Below are 21,052 nucleotides of genomic sequence, written 5' to 3'. Positions count from 1 at the left end.
ATAGTCGTACTACTTCATGTGTTCTGAACCATATACTTTGTGAGGTTTGTATCATATCAAAGACAACCTGCACCACATGGTTTAATGGAAATAAATTGCCTGAAATAGAGTTCAGTTAAATAAAATGTTAATATTATTCAAATTTTCTAAAAAAAAGGACTAGGTTAAAAATTTTGAGGGTATGGGTCAGATTTTCACTGAGGCATAAGTCTTGCCTACCACTACTCTCCACAGAGTAAAGACTTCTTCTGTGGGTGGTGCCACTGCTATAGCAGCATTGGCTCAGATGTCTGTTGGCTCAGATTGCGCCCCCCTTCCCCGAGGCTCCCAGATAGCCCTGCACCTAGTAGCCTATACTTACTGTGACAAAGATGATTTGCGGGGGGGCGGGGAGTACTATTCTACTTGCCCCCTGCTCCCAGATACACTGCTGGGTGCAGCACTACCCTGCCCTGTTCCTGTGGCTGGGCAGGGGCCGCACAGGGCGGCCCAGGGTCAGGGAGTAACTTGGGTGGCCCCATAGTAGTTGGTGCCTGAGGCTGGTGCCCAGTTTGCCCTGTGCTAGTTATGTGACTGAATTTTCAGCTGCTGATCTACTGATCTTAATTGTACAGCAGTGGAGGTTCTGACCCTATATTGTATTTCGGAATATTCTAGGTAAATATTATTTGTACAGGGATGCACTGTATTTTACTCATTTAAAACCCATGCTTTATTAATTAAAACTAACCTAAAAATGTTCATAATTAATATATTTACCTTTTGGAAAAATACATGTACAGAGAGATCTCTACTGTTGTCTGTGCTCCTAGGGCCTAAACCAGACAAGAAATTCCTATAGCTCAAGAAATCCAAATTCTGTACTTCTCTGAGTCCTCTCCCTGGCAGAAACATGGTACATACTATTACTTCTAATAACTTCTAGTCGCTTTCCTTGTGGCTGTTAAAGGGCAATGGCTGCTGTGATTGAATGCTGCAGCTGTACTGAAGTTTTCTGTTTCAGCTCTAAGGAGTTTTTTTGTATCCTCCTTGGTTCTTGTCATTTGAAGGGGAATATAAAATGTTCTGTTTCATCAGGATTCATGCTATCAGTAGTTTAATGCTTAGGTCCTGTTAGCTCTGTTAATTAAGAGCTGCTTTTTTGAGTTAAGTTTGGGTAGTTGTCTTAGTTGTTGTCTTCTTTGCATCTTACAGAGTGTTAGAAATGAAGCTGCTTGGCTGTTGCTAGTAGAAATCAAAGCTGATTAATGACCACTACTTTATCATTTCTGGTGGGCATGTTATATGAATTGATTGTCTTTAGGATCTCTGTTTAGTGTCATTATAGATCTTAGTTAAGCAGTTGCAAGCTGTCCTGACTTCCTCTAGTATTTTCTGGATATCCATCATGAAGTCAGCTTTGAAGTCAATAATGTTGAGTGGAAATAGGAAGAATTATCACCGTAAGACATTGCAATAGAAACTGTGCAGAACCTGAATGTTCTTCTGGGAGGAGTTGAGCAGCCTGCGTTCCCCATGTATTCACCAGACTGTGTTCATCCCAGTCTGGGGAAGTTGCAGGGCAGCCTTTTCCTGCTGCTTAACTCCTCCCATTTCATGCTAGGTGTCAAGTGGGGATGGGGAGGAGAGCATACAGGCATTTGATCCTGCACAAGAAAATTGCACAGGCAAGGTCTTCCTGATATGAAGGAGAAAGACCTTTTTCCTGGATCCAGCATGTTTCTTATGGGGGAAAAACTGCATGCATGCCTGTAGGTTTCCAGTTTCTAGTGAGAGGAAGGCATTTCTCCTGCTAGAAGTATAACACCTGTCCATACCCTTAGTCTGCCGGTAGACAGTCTTGAAGATAGATATGTCAGCTTTTCTTTGCATTGTAAAAAGCTTAATTGGAAATTTAACTCCAGTTTTTGTCCTTTATATCTGGCTGTAAGTGATTTAAGCTTTTGGAGATCCTAGAACCTACTCTAATTCATAGATGTTAGGGTCGGAAGGGACCTCAATAGATCATCGAATCCGACCCCCTGCATAGGCAGGAAAGAGTGCTGGGTCTAGATGACCCCAGCTAGATGCCTATCTAACCTCCTCTTGAAGACCCCCAGGGTAGGGGAGAGCACCACCTCCCTTGGGAGCCCGTTCCAGACCTTGGCCACTCTTGTGAAGAAGTTCTTCCTAATGTCCAATCTAAATCTGCTCTCTGCTAGCTTGTGGCCATTATTTCTTGTAACCCCCAGGGGCACCTTGGTGAATAAATACTCACCAATTCCCTTCTGTGCCCCCGTGATGAACTTATAGGCAGCCACAAGGTCGCTTCTCAACCTTCTCTTGCGGAGCCTGAAAAGGTCCAGGTTCTCTAGTCTCTCCACGTAGGGCTTGGTCTGCAAGCCCTTAACCATACGAGTGGCCCTTCTCTGGACTCTCTCCAGGTTATCCGCATCCCTCTTGAAGTGCGGCGCCCAGAATTGCACGCAGTACTCCAACTGCGGTCTGACCAGCGCCCGATAGAGGGGAAGTATCACCTCCTTGGATCTATTTGTCACGCATCTGCTGATGCACGATAAAGTGCCATTGGCTTTTCTGATGGCTTCGTCACACTGCCGACTCATGTTCATCTTGGAGTCCACTAGGACTCCAAGGTCCCTTTCCACTTCCATGCCACCCAGCAGGTGATTCCCTAGGCTGTAGGTGTGCTGGACATTTTTCCTCCCTAGGTGCAGCACTTTGCATTTCTCCTTGTTGAACTGCATTCTGTTGTTTTCTGCCCACTTGTCCAACCTATCCATGTCTGCTTGCAGCTGTTCCCTGCCCTCCGGCGTGTCCACTTCTCCCCATAGCTTTGTGTCATCTGCAAACTTGGACAGAGTACATTTCACTCCCTCGTCCAAGTCGCTGATGAAGACATTAAAGAGTATCGGTCCAAGGACCGAGCCCTGCGGGACCCCACTGCCCACACCCTTCCAGGTCAAAACTGACCCATCCACCACGACTCTCTGGGTGCGACCCTCTAGCCAATTCGCCACCCACCGGACTGTGTAGTCATCCAAGTCACAGCCTCTTAACTTGTTCATCAGTATGGGGTGGGATACCGTATCGAAGGCCTTCCTGAAGTCTAAGTATACGACATCCACCCCTCCTCCTGTGTCCAGGCATTTCGAAACCTGGTCATAAAAAGAGATTAGATTAGTCAGGCATGATCTGCCTGCTACGAACCCGTGCTGGTTTCCCCTCAGCATAATTTGTCCTGCCAGGCTCTGGCAAATGTGAGCCTTGATAATTTTTTCAAAGATTTTGCCAAGGATGGAGGTGAGACTGACTGGCCTATAGTTGCCCGGGTCCTCCTTCCTCCCCTTCTTGAAAATGGGGACCACATTGGCCCTTTTCCAGTCCTCCGGGACTTGGCCCGTGCGCCACAAGTGTTCAAATATTCCTGCCAGTGGCTCTGCTATGATGTTGGCCAGTGCCTTCAGCACCCTCGGATGGAGCTCATCCGGGCCTGCCGACTTAAAGGCATCCAGTTCTTCCAAGTAACTCTGCAGCATCTCGGGGTCTACGCATGGTAGTCTGGCGCCTTGCTGCTGCCTCTCTATAACCCCAGCGTGAGATTTGTCGTGCCCCTCGCTTAGGAACACTGAGGCAAAGAACTCGTTGAGGAGTTCAGCCTTGTCCCCCCTGTCCGTCACCAATTGTTTCTGCCCATTTAGCAGGGGTCCTATTCCTCCCTGGGCCTTCCTTTTACTCCCTATATAACTAAAAAACAATTTCTTGTTGTCCTTTACTTGGGATGCCATCCTCAGCTCCATGGTAGCTTTAGCCTGTCTAACTGCCTCCCTACAAGTGCGAGCAGAGGAGGTATATTCGTCTTTGGTGATTTCTCCCTGTTTCCACTTTTTATGTGCTCCCCTTTTGGCCCTTAGCCTGCCCTGGATTTCTCTTGTCAGCCAAGGAAGCCTCCTGGCCCCTTTCCCTCTTTTCCCTCGCATCGGGATCGTCTCCCTTTGTGCCTGAAGGATCATTTCCTTAAGGCACAGCCACCCTTCTTGGGCTCCCATCTCTTCAAAACTCCTACTCTGCAGTGCATCTTTGACTAATCGTCTGAGTTCATTGAAATCAGCTTTCCTAAAGTCTAGCACTTTCACCCTACTAGTTACCTGACTCACTCGACGTTTTATAAAGAATTCTATTATTAGGTGATCACTGTCCCCCAGATGGCTACCGATCTGTAGGTCCCCTACCATGTCATCCCCCGTTGCCAATACCAGATCCAGTATGGCATTCCCCCTAGTGGGACCATGTACCTCCTGTGTCAGGTGGAGGTCCTGTACACAGGTTAGAAACCTGCGTGAGCGGTGGGACTTTGCTGTCTGCATCTCCCAGCAGATGTCTGGGTAGTTTAGGTCCCCCATGACTACCGCCTCTTTAGCTTTCATGGTCTCCGAGAGCTGCCTCAGGAGCCCCGAATCTATTTCTTCCCCTTGGTGTGGGGGTCTGTAGCAGACCCCTACCACCAAATCCCTTTCTCCTTGCCCCCCATGTAGCCTAACCCACAGTCCTTCTACTTCCTCGTCCTTTGATTCCTTCTTGATGAGGGTTGATGTATATTGCTCATTGACATAGAGCGCAACCCCTCCCCCTTTTTTCCCCACCCTGTCCTTTCCGTACAATCTGTAACCCTCAATATGTACCGCCTAGTCGTGGGATGAATCCCACCAGGTTTCCGTTAGCCCTACTAAGTCATAGGTGTAATGGCACTGACTTGTTACCAATTTGCTATATTTTGAGTGCAGCACGATATATGGAATTGTTGGTGTTTCCTTAGCCACCCTGTTTTGATTTACAGCAAAGCAATTTGCTCTGATCTTTGATTACTCAAATTCTTACCTTGATTTTATGCCTCCTTGGTGCCATATATGTGCCAGAGACAAGATTTGTTCTGTCCAGTTAATCAGTGCATTCTGCTTTAGTATCTGTGGTGAAAGCAGTGGTGCAAAGGATCTTGATGTAGTTTGGGCTGACTTGCTGTAGTTCGGGCTGACTTCAGATAGCATAGATATTTCTGCCTCCCAAAATTCTGTTGCCTGTTTTAGAGAGACACGAGCCCAATTGAAGGTAGACTTGGTTGACTCCATTTCCCCATGTATTTTTTAATCCCTTCTCCCCTCTTCTCTACCACTGGTCTCCCTGCTTTTCCCAATAACCTTCCTTTTACACAAAAAGCCTCCCAAACAAAGAAACGCTTCCTCTCTGCTGCTCCAAGTGGCTTGGCAAGGAAGGAGGGGATAGATCAATTGCTGCTGCTGAATATGCTGACTCCTGATATAAGTTAGGGTGAACTGTAGCCTGAACCATCTTGCCTTTGTGAAGTAGCAGGGACTGCAGGACTCCACATCCCATTTTCATCAATCCTCAAAGCATCCTAACCTAATTGAACCTTTTCTCATACTACTTTTAGAACAACCAAAATGTAAAATGGATGAACTTCCTGCATGAACACTTTCACTTTTGGTTGGAGGTCTGATCATATGAATGTTTCTTCCATTATTAACATAATAGCTGCTCTTTTAGAGTCATCAGATTTGCTATATTTCTGCATGATTGGGATTTTTTTGGTAACATTACAGCTGACTTGGTTTAAGTTTTAAAACAGGACTGAAATGGTCCTCTGGATCATCAAGTCAAGTCTCCTGCTGTCATCCTGTGACATCCCATAATTTCATTCATACAGTCATCAAGTGCCCTCTTAAAAATAGTTAATTCAGTTTTGCCTACAGTTCTCTACCAGAAATTCTGTTCCAAAGCCTCACTCTTCTCACAGGAACTTTTCCATTTTCCAGCCTGACTTCACTTATGCCTAGTTCATACCCATTCTTTTTAGGTTAACTAGCTCTTCTTTGTCCCTACTTACAACCTGATATATTTAGAGGGAACAGTATCACCTCTCAGCTTTTATTTTGTTAGGCTGAATAAACAATTCTTTCAGTCTTATTTTGTAAAACAGAATCTCCATTCCTCTGATCATTCTCTGCTCCTGTTCTAGTTTGAACTCATCTTTCTTGACCAGCCCAGTTCAAAGTGTTCAAGATTAGGTTTCCCCAGTGTCTTATAGAGCAGGGATCGGCAACCCCCAGCACATGTGCCAGTTAGTGCCACGCGAAGACATTTTCCCCGGCACACCAGGAGGTGTGCAAGGAAATTGTTTAAAAAACTTTTTTTTTAAGTTGCTGCTCTGTGCTCTCCAGGGCAGCCACAGGTCACAGCACCATGGCAGGCACTGAGGGCAGAGTCAGGATAACGCAGGCAGGGATGCTGTGTGTATTTTGACCTCATCCCCTGTCCCTGGACTGTGTCCTCCAGCCCAGCCAAGCCCTGGAGCTGCAGGTGGGTGGCTCCTGGGCCTGGGAGATGCCCTGTCTTACCCAGGCAGGGGCAGCACTGGGGTGTTGAGTGTCGGGGCTGGGTGTTCAGGGCAGGGTCTGGGTGGGGCAAAGCAGGTATGGGGGAAGGTGCCGTGGGCAGGCCAGGCCCTTAGGAAGGCAAGGCTGGACAGAAACCAGGGGCTGCCCTGGGGCTCTGTGGGCTCAGCCTGTGCTGGGTGGGCAAGGGCGCACAGTGGCACCGGAGGTGGGGCCTGGCCTGGCCTGACCCGGCCCAGCCCACACAGCTCTGCAGGGTTGGGGCACAGCCGCCCTACTCACAAGGGGACACAGCTAGGCTGGGCCATGATGCTGGGCTCGGGGGGTGGGGGCTTCCAGCTCCAGGCTCGGCCTCCGTGTGCACTGGGCACAGCATGAGTGGGGTGGAGCTGCTTCTGGTTCAAGGGCCTTGATAGCCGATGCAGCTGCCCTGGCCTGCCTGGGCCCGTTTTGCCCACCTGCAGCTCCCCACAAGGGCCAGGGCTGGGGCTGGGGCAGGTGCTGTGCAGGGTCACTGCACTACAGGCTCCTGGCTGGTTCGGCCCTGAGTGCTGCCTGCAGCAGCTGTTACCAGAGTCCGGGGGGCTCCTGTTGTGGCCTGGGGTTCTATGCCCTGCTTGCACTGTGCCCGGCATGCACAGAGGCCGAGCTGGCAGCCTCCTGAGCCTGGCATCCTGCCCCAGTCAGGCAGTGTCCCCTCACGGGTAGGGCAGCTGCACCCCATCCTTGCAGAGCTGTGTAGACCAGGCAGAGCGGGCTCCATCTCGGGTGCTGCTGGGTGCAGTCACCTGCCATGGCCCAAGCCCATGGAGCACCAGGGCAGTCCCTGCATCCCAACCATCCCTGCTTTTTCCTCTGGCTCCTGCCTTCTCAAGGGCCCTGCCAGGCCGGTTTGCCTGCAGCACCTCCCCCTGCACCTGCTTCTCCTTGTGCTGCCTGGACCCTGCCCCAGGCACCTGGCTCTGGCTCTCAGTGCCCTGGTGCTGCCCTCACCCAGGTGGAATGGGGCATCTGTCTGCCCGAGCTCTGGCTGGGCCCTACTTCCCAGCCCTGGGCCCAGGCTTTCCGTGCTCCAGGACTGTTGGAGAGACCTGAGTGGCTCCAGCCCTGGTGGCTCCTGTTGGGGTGTCACTGCCTCCCTCCACCAGACACTGCCCTGGACCAGTGGGTCTGAGCCTCATCTGGAAGCAGTGGGAGATGCTGGTGGTGAGGGACACACTCTCTTGCTTTTTCCTTTTTTTCTCTCTCCTTTTTTTCTCCTTCTCTCTCTTTTTTCTCTCCTTCTCTCCTTTTCTTTCTTTTCTTTTTTCTGTCTTTACCTTTCTCTTTTTCTTCTCTCTTCTCTCCTTTTTTCTCTTTTTTCTTTCTCTTTCCCTATCTCTCTCTCACTCTTTCTTTCTTTCTCTCTCTCTCTCTCTCTCTGTCTTTCTCTCTCATCACATGCTTAACAAAAAAGAATACATAAGAACACAGGTAGGATATGAAGTTTTATTTATTGTTGCCAGGCTTAGAATTTTTAGAAGACCTGGTATTTGCTATAAAAAGCAACATTTATGATTATTAACTATATTAATATGCATTGCATCCTGTCATGTACCTCCCACCCCGGTTTAGTTTTCTGGCATGCCGGCACTCCAGCACCTTACAAGGTAGACATTGCAGGTTTTTTGGCGCTCTGGCCTACCCTTGTTATAGAGTGACATTAATGATTCCTTATGCAATTAGTTGTATAGAAAAGTTATTAAAAATGAACAAGATTGGAGATTCTCTTCAAATTGAATTTAAAAGGAAAGGAAGCACTTGATAACATTTGTGATATAATCTATACTGTTACCATAGAATTCAGTGGTAAAATAATCATTAGCTTTGGTGAGATCAGGATTTCTGTAATGTTAGGGATTTTTTTCCCTTTATTTAAAGTAATTTCATAACACAAATGTGTTGGTATCTATGTTGGGCTATGCATGGCTGAATATAGCAACTGTTTAGGACTGTTTATTGAAACGCTTACCCTCTACCCTCCCCTCCCCTTCCCTTCCCTCCCCCCTCTCCTCCCTCCAATCTCTTCTAGATCCTACTGCTACTGTAAATATTGTTTGTTTGCAACATTATACAATAAGAACTGAAGAATCCTTCTGCAAGGGGGATTTGTCTACTGATATAAGAGACTTGGTTTCACAGAACTGTGTTAATGGAAATTAATTCCAGCACTTCACTGCTGCCAACATCAAACCATTGCAGTGTCTCAGGGATGTCTGGCAGATTTTCTGCTATATTCATGTAAATAAAAAAACATTGAGACACTGTTTCTGTAAAGCAAAGTCTATTTAATGGGCAGTTTGTAATTTTGATGTCTGTAGTTTTTAATCTGAGGAACTTTATCTGTGTTCCTGTTGTTTTAAGGATAAGATACAGGGGTTCTTAAGTAAAGAATTAAAAGATAGGAAACGTAAAGAGAAGACTCTGTCTTTTGTTTGTTTGGTATTTGCTGTCGCGTACTGTTCTCAGATCCCTATGACACTCATGCACAACAAAGCAAGTTAAAGCAAAAATATTATTTTAACTTGGTTACTTTGTCTTATTAAAGGATTTAGGTCAAACCTCTGACCTTTTAAAATTATTTCTTTTGCCCAGACTTTTTTTTTTATTGTAGCACTCAACAGAGAATTGTAAAAATGCGTGATAACATAATCATGGCCTGATTTAAGTGTTGTTTTTTTAAAAGCAAATGTTAATATATAAACAGCACCCATTATCTCCTCTACACCTGCTGCTTTAGAGGAAATGGCAATATGTTTATATTTTGAGTTGTGGACCTGTTCAGTACTTGTTGAAGTCAGAAATAGTCCCATTGTCCTCAGTAGATGTAGGATCTGGCTCTATATTGTGAAGGGTTCCAGAGCACTTTAAAAATAGTAACCAGAAATTGCACCCACAGCTGTATTCCAGTCATCTTTGGAATGAAACAGATAATGACTGTTTAACAGCCATCGATACAGGAAATAAAATCTTCCAAAGAATACTGTACCTAGTTGAAAATACAAGGACAGCTTAAGGTGCATGAAATATAACTATCCAAATGAAATGTTCTCAATGTTGGGGGTAATGCCCATAAAACAGAAAAGGGTCAGCAAGTCATATGGTATGCAAAATGGCTATCATAATTTTGTTGGGGAGAAAACATGAAACAGAAGATTGAATCATCTTCCAGCAATGGATATGTATAGTATCATCATTAAGCACTGGTATAAATCATCAGTGCTTACATATACTTCCCTATAAAAGGCTACCTATGCTGAATCACTGTGTATTACTTTGTTTCAAAATATCAAAAGAACAGTAACCATTAATTGCCTACTTATGTTAATCGGAGGGAAAAAATGAAATACTTTTGTCAGGTTGCCGCTGAACTTCTCCAAGGTCATCTGCAAGGTTCCAGTATGGGTCTTGAAAAAGTTATGAGTAAGTGGGAAGGGAGTGCCCTAATGAGTGTGTTCTATGTGTATGAAGTCATGGTTGTAGTAGTTTCAAGCCAGTAAGTAACGCAAGAAAATAATTGTTCTGTGACCACAATTATGTGTGTGTTCGTCAATACTAGTTCAGCTGCTTGGCTCTGCATAGTTTTTTATTGCAAATAGAGCGAGTAGAACAAAGCTGTTGAATTGATGTTTCTCTCCTTTGTAGATGTTTGTCCTTTTTCATTCTCTGTGGGATTTTATTGTGTGAAATGACAAAGCATAGGTTTATTATATATATAATATGTAGATCATGATTTGAAAACCAGAACTAAGTTTCATTCCTTGCCCTTTTTCTTCTTCCAGATTCGTTACATTTCACAGACTCAAGGTTTGCCGGGAGAACAATTGTTAAACGTGGGAACGAAAACTACAAGATTCTTCTGTAGAGAAACAGATGCACCATATTCTGGATGGAGGTTAAAGGTAAAAAGTCTTATACATCAGAATAAATGTCTCATGATCATTAAAAATTATATCAGAATATATGCGCAAAAGGAAGCCAAAAGCTTGCTTATTTACAATATCTGCACTTCATTCACTAATTGGTAATACTGAAGGAGAATGGCCTACCCTGTTTTACTGCATACAGTGCACATCTCTACCCCAAACACCAGCTGCTGGAAAGTGGGGTGCATGTTATACACAAGACAATATGGTAACAGCTTTTTTTCCCCTGCAATATCAAGCTCTGGGGAAGTTTGGCAGGTGGCAAAAGTGCCACTGCATGTGCTCCACAGGGGGCAGCATAATGAGCATGCCGGGCTCCCAGTTGCTGTAATTAAATTATTTAATGCTACTTACCAGTATTTTTAAGGAAAGATTTTTTTTTCTTCATTTTGCCTTCAAAAACATGTGTATCTTATCTGGGGGCATGCTGAATTTGTGAAAATATGGTATATTTTCTTAGGCCCATTTGGTCTAAATAGAAGTTCAGTTTTTTTTCCTATTGAAAAAAAATGAATTGCCTGTTACCTCTGGGAGGGACTCAGAAAGGCTTAGGAGATGTGCACAAAGATACAGTTACATGTAGAATTAAATTCCTGATGCACTGATTATGTATAATTTCAGTTCTCCATAATAAATCATTTGGTATATGTAGCTTAGTATATTTAGAAGACATAGCAAAGACCACTGATGGGGTGTGCTATTATTGGAACTGTCCACAAATCTGTGCCTTTTGGGGCTCAGAATAACATTAGAATTTTATAATTGTTTAATTGCAGTCATTCCAGGTTTCCAGTTTTTCATACATTGAAAAATTCCATATTAACTTCCACCCTGCCTTTCAGTAAGAGAGAATCTGAACATGATCTTTTAACACAGCTAAAAATGTATTTTTGATGGGCAGAAGATGGGTCCCCTTTTGCCACTCACTGCAGATGTACTTTTCTAAACCTGTCATATCAAACTAAACAGAGGGAGGAAGGAAGACTCGATCTTAGCCAATCCATTTTCCATTTGGAATGAAATATTCTGAGCTTAGATTAGACGGAATGATCAGGAAACTTTCCTATAATTTACACCAGATATGGGTGGTGATTTTCTTTTACAGGTCTTGCTAGAAGTAATGTTCCAGGAGATCATGGGTGGGAGCCAGGGTAGTGTTTTGTTTTGTGTGTTATTTGGGAGGCATTATTACTTTAAAAAACAAAGTGAGGTTTCAGGAATTTAATGTCATTGTGATCCTGTCACACTCTGTACTCATCCTTTAAGTTTTGTTTGTTGTTTATATGATGATTTCATATTCCAGATACTTGTACAAAGTTCACTATATTTGTGAACCAGTAAAATGCATTAAAAAACTGTAAGAGGAAAGTAGTTGAATGGAGCATGATTCTATTTCTGCCTTTTTAACGTGAGCCTGGGCACGTCTACACAAGGCACTTAATGCACAGTAACCTAATAACACTGCGCAGGAGCGTGCTGGCCAAAACCTGTGCGAATATGCTACTGCACAGCAGTATTAGGCTGTGCAGTTAAGTGTCACTAAAAAAATTGTGCGCTAGCGCTACTGCACAGTAACTGCAGTTAGTACTTCATTAAGTGAGTACTAAACTAATTGTGCAGTAACTACTGTACGTTAATGAACATGTAGATGCGCCCCTTGTCACCTAATTTTTCATTCCAAAAGGTAGCAGGGTGTGTGCATGCATGTATGTAAACTATGAACAAATAGAAAACCTTTTATCTGCGAAATATGTCATCACAGAAAATTTTCCATCAAATGGCTTTTTGCTAGGCTTTAAGCACTTCCCACGTTATTTGCAAAACCATATATCACAGTGCAGAATGATGGTAATTTGGGAGAGCTGGAAAGCAAAATTGGCTAGTTTATTTTCATTGTCCAAACTGACTGAAATACGAAAAGTAAGCAAAGAGCATGAAAACAAATTAAGTTTCCAGTTAGCGTTCACCCATTTTAATTTTATAGACTGTGCTTATTAACACAGTAAATACTTTTAAATAATTTATACCTGAAAGTATCCCTTTAGTTAACAGATTGGTATAAGCTGTTTGGTTTTCTTCCTTTTTGAGACACTGGAAGAACATGAGGCAGAGACGGGAATGAAGTCTAAAGAGGCCAGAAAGTATATTTTCAACAGTTTGGATGATATAGTGCATGTGAGTATTCTGGTATTGTTCCTTTGCAAATGATGCAGTCGAGAACTGTCTGGTGACTCATTTTAAAACTTTTATCAGATAGCTTTTGTATATTAGAAGGCGATTTGAGAATATTATCCATCCATCCACACCTGCCTGCTTTGCTCCTGGAGAAGCTATTCATTTGCGTGTGTCTGTTTCTTGAATACAAAGATGTTGTCTGTCTTTGTTACTCAGTGAGTGCTGTGTAGTCATATATGTTCTGAAGGAAAGATGTTATACTGTATGCAGCATATAATTTCCCTATTTTACTGTAACATCTTGCCTGTTACCAGTCTAGATAAAATTATTGTTAAGCCTGGGTTCTATCTATAGGCAATATTATCTCTCTTCATTCCTTTTCAGGAAATAGTGGCAGCTTCCTATGCCCTTTTGTCCCTAACTGTATCCCTTCCTTTCACTGCTTTATATGACTTGATTTACTAATAGAAAGGAATTTCTTATACTTTTCAGGAAGGAAAAAACACCAAATTTAATTCCATTTTCAAGACTGGTGTCTCTAAACAGATTCAGTTCAGGCTTGAGTTTAGGCATTAGCTTTATAATTTTGAAAAAAATAGATAATGCTTAGTATTTATTCAGCACTTTCTGTCTATAGGGCAAAATTAGTTGCATTAAAAGGGCTTGGAGTAGGATGGTAGTCCATTTGTTTAGGTCGGTTTTCCCTTCATTTTTCATAGTATAGCAAAATCTAGTTCTTAGCTCTGAGCTGTAACCAACACCAATCATCTTTCTACTCTTTTTCTAGTGCAGTGGTGTCAAACTTGTCTAGTCCTGTGGACTGCATGCAATACAGGTTCTGGTGCAGTCAGATCTGGCCCACAGAGCCCCACAGTCTGGCCCCCAGTGCTGCCCTGGGTTTGATCAGACCCACATGGGCATGGCATGGAGCTGATGTGCAGGCCAGATATGGCCCATGGACATCCTTCCTGTTCCCAAGCATACTTGATCCAGTGGCTGCTCCAGCTGTTTTGGGACCTGGTGCAGATCCCAAAATGACCAGAATTGGGGCCATGTGGTGCAGTAGGGCTGGAGGGGCAGCCACACTACACATGGTGGCTCCACATACAGCGCCCGAGTCAGCCAGTCCAGGACCTGTGCTGTGCATGGGGCTTGCATGTGCTGTGTGCAGTGCAGGTCCAAGACCAGCTGGAGCAGATGCCATGTGTGGCATGTCTCCTAGAGCAAGCACTGCATGTGGTGCAGTCTGGCCGGGTCTGCCATTGTGTGCAGTGCACCTGCCACTCTGACCCTACTCTGCTGCACATGGTGCTCATTCTGGCCACTTCGGGATCTGTGCTGCACATAGCCACTAGATTAGGTATGCTGGCTAATTAGGAAAAGGGGATCAGGCACAGGAGCATCACCGGGGGAGCGGGAGGAGAATATATGGCATGGCTTCATAGGCTGGATCTGGCCCGTGGCCATATGGTTTGATACCTCTGTTCTAGTGGTTTGGAAACAGAAGGAATCACAGAAGGTCTTTGATCTTGGGTAGAAGTGTTTCCTAATAATATTCTTATTGAGGAGCAACTGTAGTCATTCTGTTCCAGAGCACTGTTTTATTTGAGGCAGATTAAGGACCAGAAAATAACGAGTGATTTTTTTTTTGTCTCTTTTTTGTCTTTTTTTTCCCCACCTGACCATCATACTGCTTAAATTCCAAATTCCAGATTTGGAGCAGTTGAATGGTATAAGGCTAATAGGAGCTGTTAGGCAGGTTGTGGGTGCAGAGGTGTTATTTATGTCGGGGGTCTGCAACTTGTGACCCTGCAGAATCATTAGATGCAGCTTGCAGGTGTAGGGCTTGGGTGGTATTTGGTGGCAAGCCCTGGCTGCAGACGCTTCTTCTTTGTTAGGGACAAGCTCCAGATGAGGGTGCTCTCCACGCACTGCTACAAGGACATGTGGTGGCCGTAGCAGGATCCCAAGGGCAGATCATTCTGGCCTGAAGCCAGGAAAGGTTGCCTACCCCTGTTTTATATGGTTAAACCAAAAGTGTTCCTTTGTCCCTAGCCAGGCAAGTTTGGTCAAGTTAGCAAATTCCCAGTGTTCCAATTTGCCCTTTTTTTTCAACCCAACAATTCTTTATCCTTTACACTGGAAGAAACATTTTTATCTAACTCTTTTTTTACTCCATACCAGGTGAACACGATGATGGATTTGGAAGGAAGTGATCTGTTGGCAGAGAAGGCAGATAGAAGAGAATTTGTCAGTCTGTTGAAGAAAATGTTGCTGATTGACGCTGATTTAAGAATCACTCCAGCTGAGACATTGAACCATCCCTTTGTTACCATGAAGCACCTCCTAGATTTTCCTCATAGCAACCAGTATGTTGTATAAAATACGTTTAAAAATTAGTATTACATTTGTCTTCTAAATTAAATTCATGTGTATAATAATGACTTTTGACTCGTTTTTTAATTTGTACTGAAATCATTGAATATTTGATTACGTATGTTAAATTTTTATAGCCTTCATAAAAAAGCATGTTATGCATAATAGATGTAGTTTATTTGTTGTTTGGTGGCAGAAACTGCTTGTAAAGTTATTTCTGTGAATATTTCTGTTTTAAATTTAGAGTATTGTATTCTGAGACTTTGTGTGTTAGATAAGGGGTCATCAACGTTTTGCAAATGTAGGGCTGTGGCTGCCAACTTAGCTGCACTGTGGGTCACCATTCCCCTCCAGCTGCTCTAGTGAAGGAGGGTGCAGAGAAGAGCAGCCCTCCATATGAGGTGGAGCAGCTGGCTAGAACAGCTGGAGGCAGTTGGCACACCATTAGTAAAAGGCAGGCTGGATCAGATGGTTAGGGAATTGGAACACCCTTAGTAAAATGCAGACTGGGTCACACCTTTTGGGGGCTGGATCCACTCCCATTGCAGGCTGGATCTGGCCTGTGGTTACCAATTCGTGCTTTAGGTGCTTATAACACAGCTCCCCCTTCTTCCCCCTCCCCCTTCCAATGCCCATGGTAGTTTTCAGTCTTAAGGCTTGAGTCTGTAGTGCACTAAATACCATCATTTCTTCTCATTCCATGAGAAATGAAGTGGGGAAGTGCTTCAGAAGATTGAATCCTAGTTCAGAGCTTTTCTTTTTACATGTTAGCTTATTGGAAATACTGTTTTTCCAATAGCGGAAATTAGATGTTTGGATAAAGGTTGTTGAAACAACAAATACACAGAAGTTTAAAGGAAAGAACTTTTCATCCATTTACACCCTCTCTTTATAGCAGTTATAATTAGGGTTGTCACTTAATTGTGATTAATGCATTAATCATTGTTCTCATTAATTGCCCCTTTCCCTCCCTCACTGTGAGGGCCTTGATCTTCCCTCCACAGACTTACTTGCTGGGGGGGTGTCTGTCTGTTAGTCACTCCCAAGCCACAACTCCCCTAGCCCTGCTGCTGCCCCTCACTCCTAACCCACAGTATCCCACATCCTGCCAGGCTATGAGGGAACCACCCTACCTGGGCCACCCCCCCCCCCCCCCCCGGCATACAAAGTACCTACATAATTTTGCATAACTTTGAGTTTTTCTGCGCATAATTTTGTTTTTAGCTGTGCAATTAAAATTGTGATTGAGACTATTTTTATAATCGTGCAACTAATTGCAATCACATTTTTTAATTGTTTGACAGTCCTAGTTGTAATAGTTGCCATTTCTTTCTCAATAGTAAACTGTATACATTTATTAAGTTTGTCACTTGATTGTAATAGTTATGTTATTTCAGAAAGGTGATACACCTCCTGATTTTATTTGTGTACTGTCCCCTTTATGAATTTGTTTTCAGAAACCATGTTTTCTTTTGCTGTTTAGTTAATTTTTATTTTTATAAGAAGACATTTTAGTCAAAACAACTTAAAACTTTTCTCTCCTTTAACAGAGTGAAGTCATGTTTTCATATCATGGATGTGTGCAAATGCAGATCAAATTCATATGACATAAATAATCGCAATAAGTCATCACTTATGAGACCAGTTGCCTCATGCAGTGCAGCAAATCTGACTGCAAACTTCACCAAAATTTGCCCAGTAAGGAGTCAGGTAAAACATTTGGCTATTCAGTCTGTTGCGTTTAGTATTTTGTTTTGATTTCGGAGACAATTTAGAAATCACTGCATTTGACACTAGTAGCAAAATATCTTTGGTTCTCTCTTTCTAATGTTGTTTTGTTCAATTTGTTTAAACTTGATATTATCCAGAATTAAAGCTAGAAAGTTTTGACTTGTCATTGTGAAAGCACTTTGTTTGTACAGTAGTGCCCTCTAGCGGTCCCATGGTCTTCCTCACTCTGAAATGTTTTGAAACTTTAATTATTAATTATTATTTCCTGTAGCTGTATGTATGTGCACAAGAGAAAATATTGGAACATTTACTAATGTAAACTGATTATCCATGCTGAATCTCTTGCAGGCATTAACTGCATCTGCTCATTCAGTTTTGCACCACGGAATACCACTGCAGGCAGGAACTGCTCAATTTGGTTGCAATGATGCTTTTCAACAGACACTGATTATATGCCCCCCAGCTATCCAAGGTATGATTAATTCACAGAGTTTAATTTTTTGAATTATTAAATATAGACTCTATTATTGATTAATTTGTCAGTATTTCTGCTTATAAACTATATTTGAGGGACTATAATTCTGATGTTGAAAACTCAGTTTCTTAATAATCTGAAACCCACTTGTAACTAAATGTAGTCTTGCTTACAAAACTAAGAGTTTATAATAAAAATGATGAGTCTGGGAAGCCAGAAGCTTTTATTTTAATATCACTAATGAAGATGCTTTGATATGGAAAGCCAAGTCATGGCAGGGAATATTTTGAATAAAATTAGAGAAATGTATAGGTAATATGATAAAGCTGGATACAGTTTTTGAAGATCCACTGATTGAATTTCCTAAATAATGATATGAAATGATTAAAAAAAATTTGAAGAGAAAAATACTTTTAGTATATTTTAGTATTAGTCTAGAAAAATGGTCATATGCCATCATAATGAACACTTTTGTAAACACATAAAACAGATTGAGCGTAGTTTCTCTGAACAAACAAATGCATCATGCCAACACAGATTTTACTGTTGATAAGTTTTTATCAAGTATCTTTAGTCTAAGAGTTAGTATCTGTAGAATAAACTGTTTGCTTTTGTATTTTGTGTTGTTTAAAGTCAACCTATTAATTTGAAGAACAATTTCTAATTTCAAATAACTACCAGTATGAAAAAGAAAAGGTAGTTTGGGTGGTCTTTACTTCTTGGGTTTAAATTTTTTCTGTTCTTTTATCTACTTTCTCTGAAAAGGTTGCAGTGCCACCATGTCTGGAATACGTGCGCCATGGGTGTTAGAAAAAAGATTTTTGAAGTCCTCTGTAGTTCTCTCATCATTTCAAAGTCATAGGGATCCTGGTAAATGCAGGCTGTGGAAACTCCTTTACATAAGAGGCCAAGAACTCTTGACCTTTATTAGAGACAGAGCCAGCAGGTTTTATCATTAGCATTATTCTATCTGCCTACATTATTCTAGCCCTTCCATATTGAGTTCCAGAGATTTCTGAAAGCTTTGATACTCACAGTACAATGTATCTTAGACCATGAGCACCAAACGTATAGCTTATTTCCTTCTGAATGTACTAATTATAGGTAAGCAATCCCCTTTTATAGGACAAACATGGGACCCTGTTTATGGGAACCTACGCATGCTTTGCGAAGGTAGTCTACATTTATTTTTTCTTAAATATGCATATTACTCTTTTTAGTAATACCTGAGTTAATAAAGTGATTTTTGAAAAAGGACTAGTACAGGAAAAGTCATCTTTGTAATCTCTAGGGCACTTAACTGCCAAACTTAGGTCCTGATTTAGGCACAGCTTGAATGGAGTGGAGTATACTGATTTCATCACATATGGGTGACAGGAGAGGGATTTTAATGCTATTTGGCACTGGTACAGCATTCCCTGCTTGGCTGTTCTGTAGAATATCCTAAGTGTTAAGTCTTGCTGCTTTTGGCAGAGTTAAGGTGCTGCTGCTGTAGATGGCTGCATGGAAAAAATTGCTCATTGATGCTTTTTAAATTCCAAGCCTTTGACCAAATACATAGAACTTGGAATAGCAAGATGGCTTGTTGAAAAGTATAACGTCAATGGATAGAAATGAAGAATAAAAAAGAAGCTCTTAATGATTTGATAAACTCTTAATCTTAGGCAATCATTCCCTAACATCTATATATGTATCACTTGGCAATCAGCTGCAATGTGAGACGCATAAAAGGTGAGACCCGAAGTCAAAATGAATATATTCCCTTTGGCAGAAGAGCCTACTGCAAAAAAATAACTGTTCTATTAGACCATTGTCTTAAAAAATAAACCATCTCCTTCTTTATTTTAATTGGGAAGTCATAGAATTGATTACAATAAATATTAAAGCATTTTAGTGCATGCTTTGCTTGTTTGACCTGGATGACACACCAGCAGGGATTAAAAAGTTTCCATGAAGCATTAAAATATATGTATTTTCTAGACTGCTTTTCCTGTAATATTCTGGGTGTGCAGCAGTTCATAGTATGATGTACAGTGGCCGGGATGAGCTGCCCTCAAAGATTTTATGGAATACAGAGGAAATCCATTACTAGATCCTTACTGAAGAAGGAAAAAGGTGCTGCATGTATATGGGTTCCTTAGAGAGAGTGGTGTTACCTAGGGGGTAGGGGATCTAATAGGAACATTGTACCTAAAGCTAATAAGTAGGATGTGAGAGAGACTATTAGGATCTGTGGGAGTCCTGGTAAAAGATGGTGAAGTAAGCTAATGGCCCTCCTGTTTTGTTTGTTGTCCTGCAAACAGGGTAGTTTTATGAATTAATTCAATAAATCGCTAAAAAACTTAGCATGGAAGAAAGCTTCTAGTGTAAATTTATTTTCCAAAGGTAAAATATTGCTGGCTCTTTTTTAATCATATATGTTTTCAGAGTAGTTGTTGTGCGGTCTTTTACACACATACTAACTAGTATAAAGTAGTTGAAACCTCCTTTTAAGATGTATAAGATTGATAAATCTAGTTTGAAAGGGTTAAAAGTCATTAGCGCAATTAAATTTATAAGCATTTAGAAAAATTAGTTAAATCTTGCAAAATTATTTTCTGTGTTTGCAGGATTCTCAGAAATTTCTTCATAGTAATGTTTTGTATGAAGCTTGTATGATTCGTTTGTTTTTTTCCTTCCTACTAGGAATTCCTAGAAACCATGGCAAGCCCACTAGCTTCTCAGTAAGGGTAGATAATGCTGTTCCTTTGGTAACACAGGCACCTGCAATTCAGCCCTTACAGATACGAGCAGGAATCCTTTCTCAGGTTAGTTGATGTGGAATTGTAAATGTTAATGATAACAATCATAAATTTTATGTTACTGAACTTTAAGACACCCTGTATCCAAAAAAGCCTGCTTTTACTATGTTCTTTAAGTTTTCTGTTGTAATCACTTTTTTGTGCTTTTGCTGAGTTTCAAGTAGTTAAAGCCAATACAGACTATTTGCTACTTAAAGAAATCTGCTTTGTTTCACAGCAGACGTGGTCTAATCGAACTCAGCAAATATTGGTTCCAGCTTGGCAACAGGTAGCTTCTGTGGCTGCTTCTACTACAGCTCTAGCCTCTGATCCTGTGGCTGGTCCACAAAGGCTTGGAGACTGGGGGTAAGTTCAGACTTTTTTGTAGAGCACCTTTTGTGCTCTTACGTGTAAGGAAGAATGTGGATCTAATTGAAACAGTTGCCAACTAATAACTCCCCTTATCTCTCCCTAGGAAAGTGATTACTCATGGCAACCATTATAATTCAGTAATCCCACAGCCTTTATTAACCAATCAAATAACTTTGTCTGCAACTCAGCCAATTAGTGTGGGAATTGCACATGTTGTCTGGCCTCAGCCTGTGGCTACCAAGAGAAATAAACTGTGTCAGAACAGGTGGGTATTTGATACTTTTTTGATTGGTGTAAATTATATTTTCAGAACCTATGTGTGTGCTTACATGGCCTTTGATGATTAATTAAAATATATTGAGGTAATCCTAACTAGTTGTTTGTAATTCTATGTGCATGAGGATTTTTCAGGTTCAGAGAATTAGAGAAATTATATATAATGTTCATAATATGGGTAGAATAGTTTTAAGAATAGTTTTTCTTTTGCTGGCAGCAAGAAACACTTCAGCTGTTCACCGGAGAACATGTACCCCATCACTACAGAAATGGTTTGCAAAGGTATAGGTTGTTTTAGTTTGGGATGTTTAGAAACCTAAGGCTATGAAGAACAGTTATGATGGTTGTTACACTACTGGACTCCTTTCCTAGAGTTTGCTAAGGCAAGGCTGCATCCAAAACACATTAAGGAAGTAAGAGTCTTTCAAGCAGACTGTGGCTAAAATAACTGTGGTGACTTTTCAGTGTTTCTTCACTCTTCCTTTTATTAATAAG

General features: G+C 42.0%; 1 protein-coding gene across 5 annotated transcripts in view; it reads left to right on the top strand.

The window, feature by feature from the left end:
- The window catches only part of HIPK3 (homeodomain interacting protein kinase 3), a 123,318-nt gene that overhangs the window by 87,525 nt on the left and 14,741 nt on the right, over positions 1–21,052 (top strand). For 4 of the 5 annotated variants that reach the window (XM_006259490.4, XM_059722708.1, XM_059722707.1 and 1 more), the window contains exons 4-11: positions 10,229–10,348; positions 12,461–12,547; positions 14,732–14,916; positions 16,474–16,633; positions 17,003–17,126; positions 19,815–19,936; positions 20,148–20,275; positions 20,385–20,546. In XM_006259490.4, coding sequence (XP_006259552.2) covers positions 10,229–10,348; positions 12,461–12,547; positions 14,732–14,916; positions 16,474–16,633; positions 17,003–17,126; positions 19,815–19,936; positions 20,148–20,275; positions 20,385–20,546 — 1,088 coding nt within the window. The remainder of the gene's footprint in view (positions 1–10,228; positions 10,349–12,460; positions 12,548–14,731; positions 14,917–16,473; positions 16,634–17,002; positions 17,127–19,814; positions 19,937–20,147; positions 20,276–20,384; positions 20,547–21,052) is intronic. The other variant, XM_019476840.2, reaches the window with a different exon arrangement.

This window comes from Alligator mississippiensis, chromosome 2 (assembly GCF_030867095.1).
Source record: "Alligator mississippiensis isolate rAllMis1 chromosome 2, rAllMis1, whole genome shotgun sequence".
Lineage (NCBI taxonomy): Eukaryota > Metazoa > Chordata > Crocodylia > Alligatoridae > Alligator > Alligator mississippiensis.
This window is presented reverse-complemented; position numbering and strand designations above follow the sequence as displayed.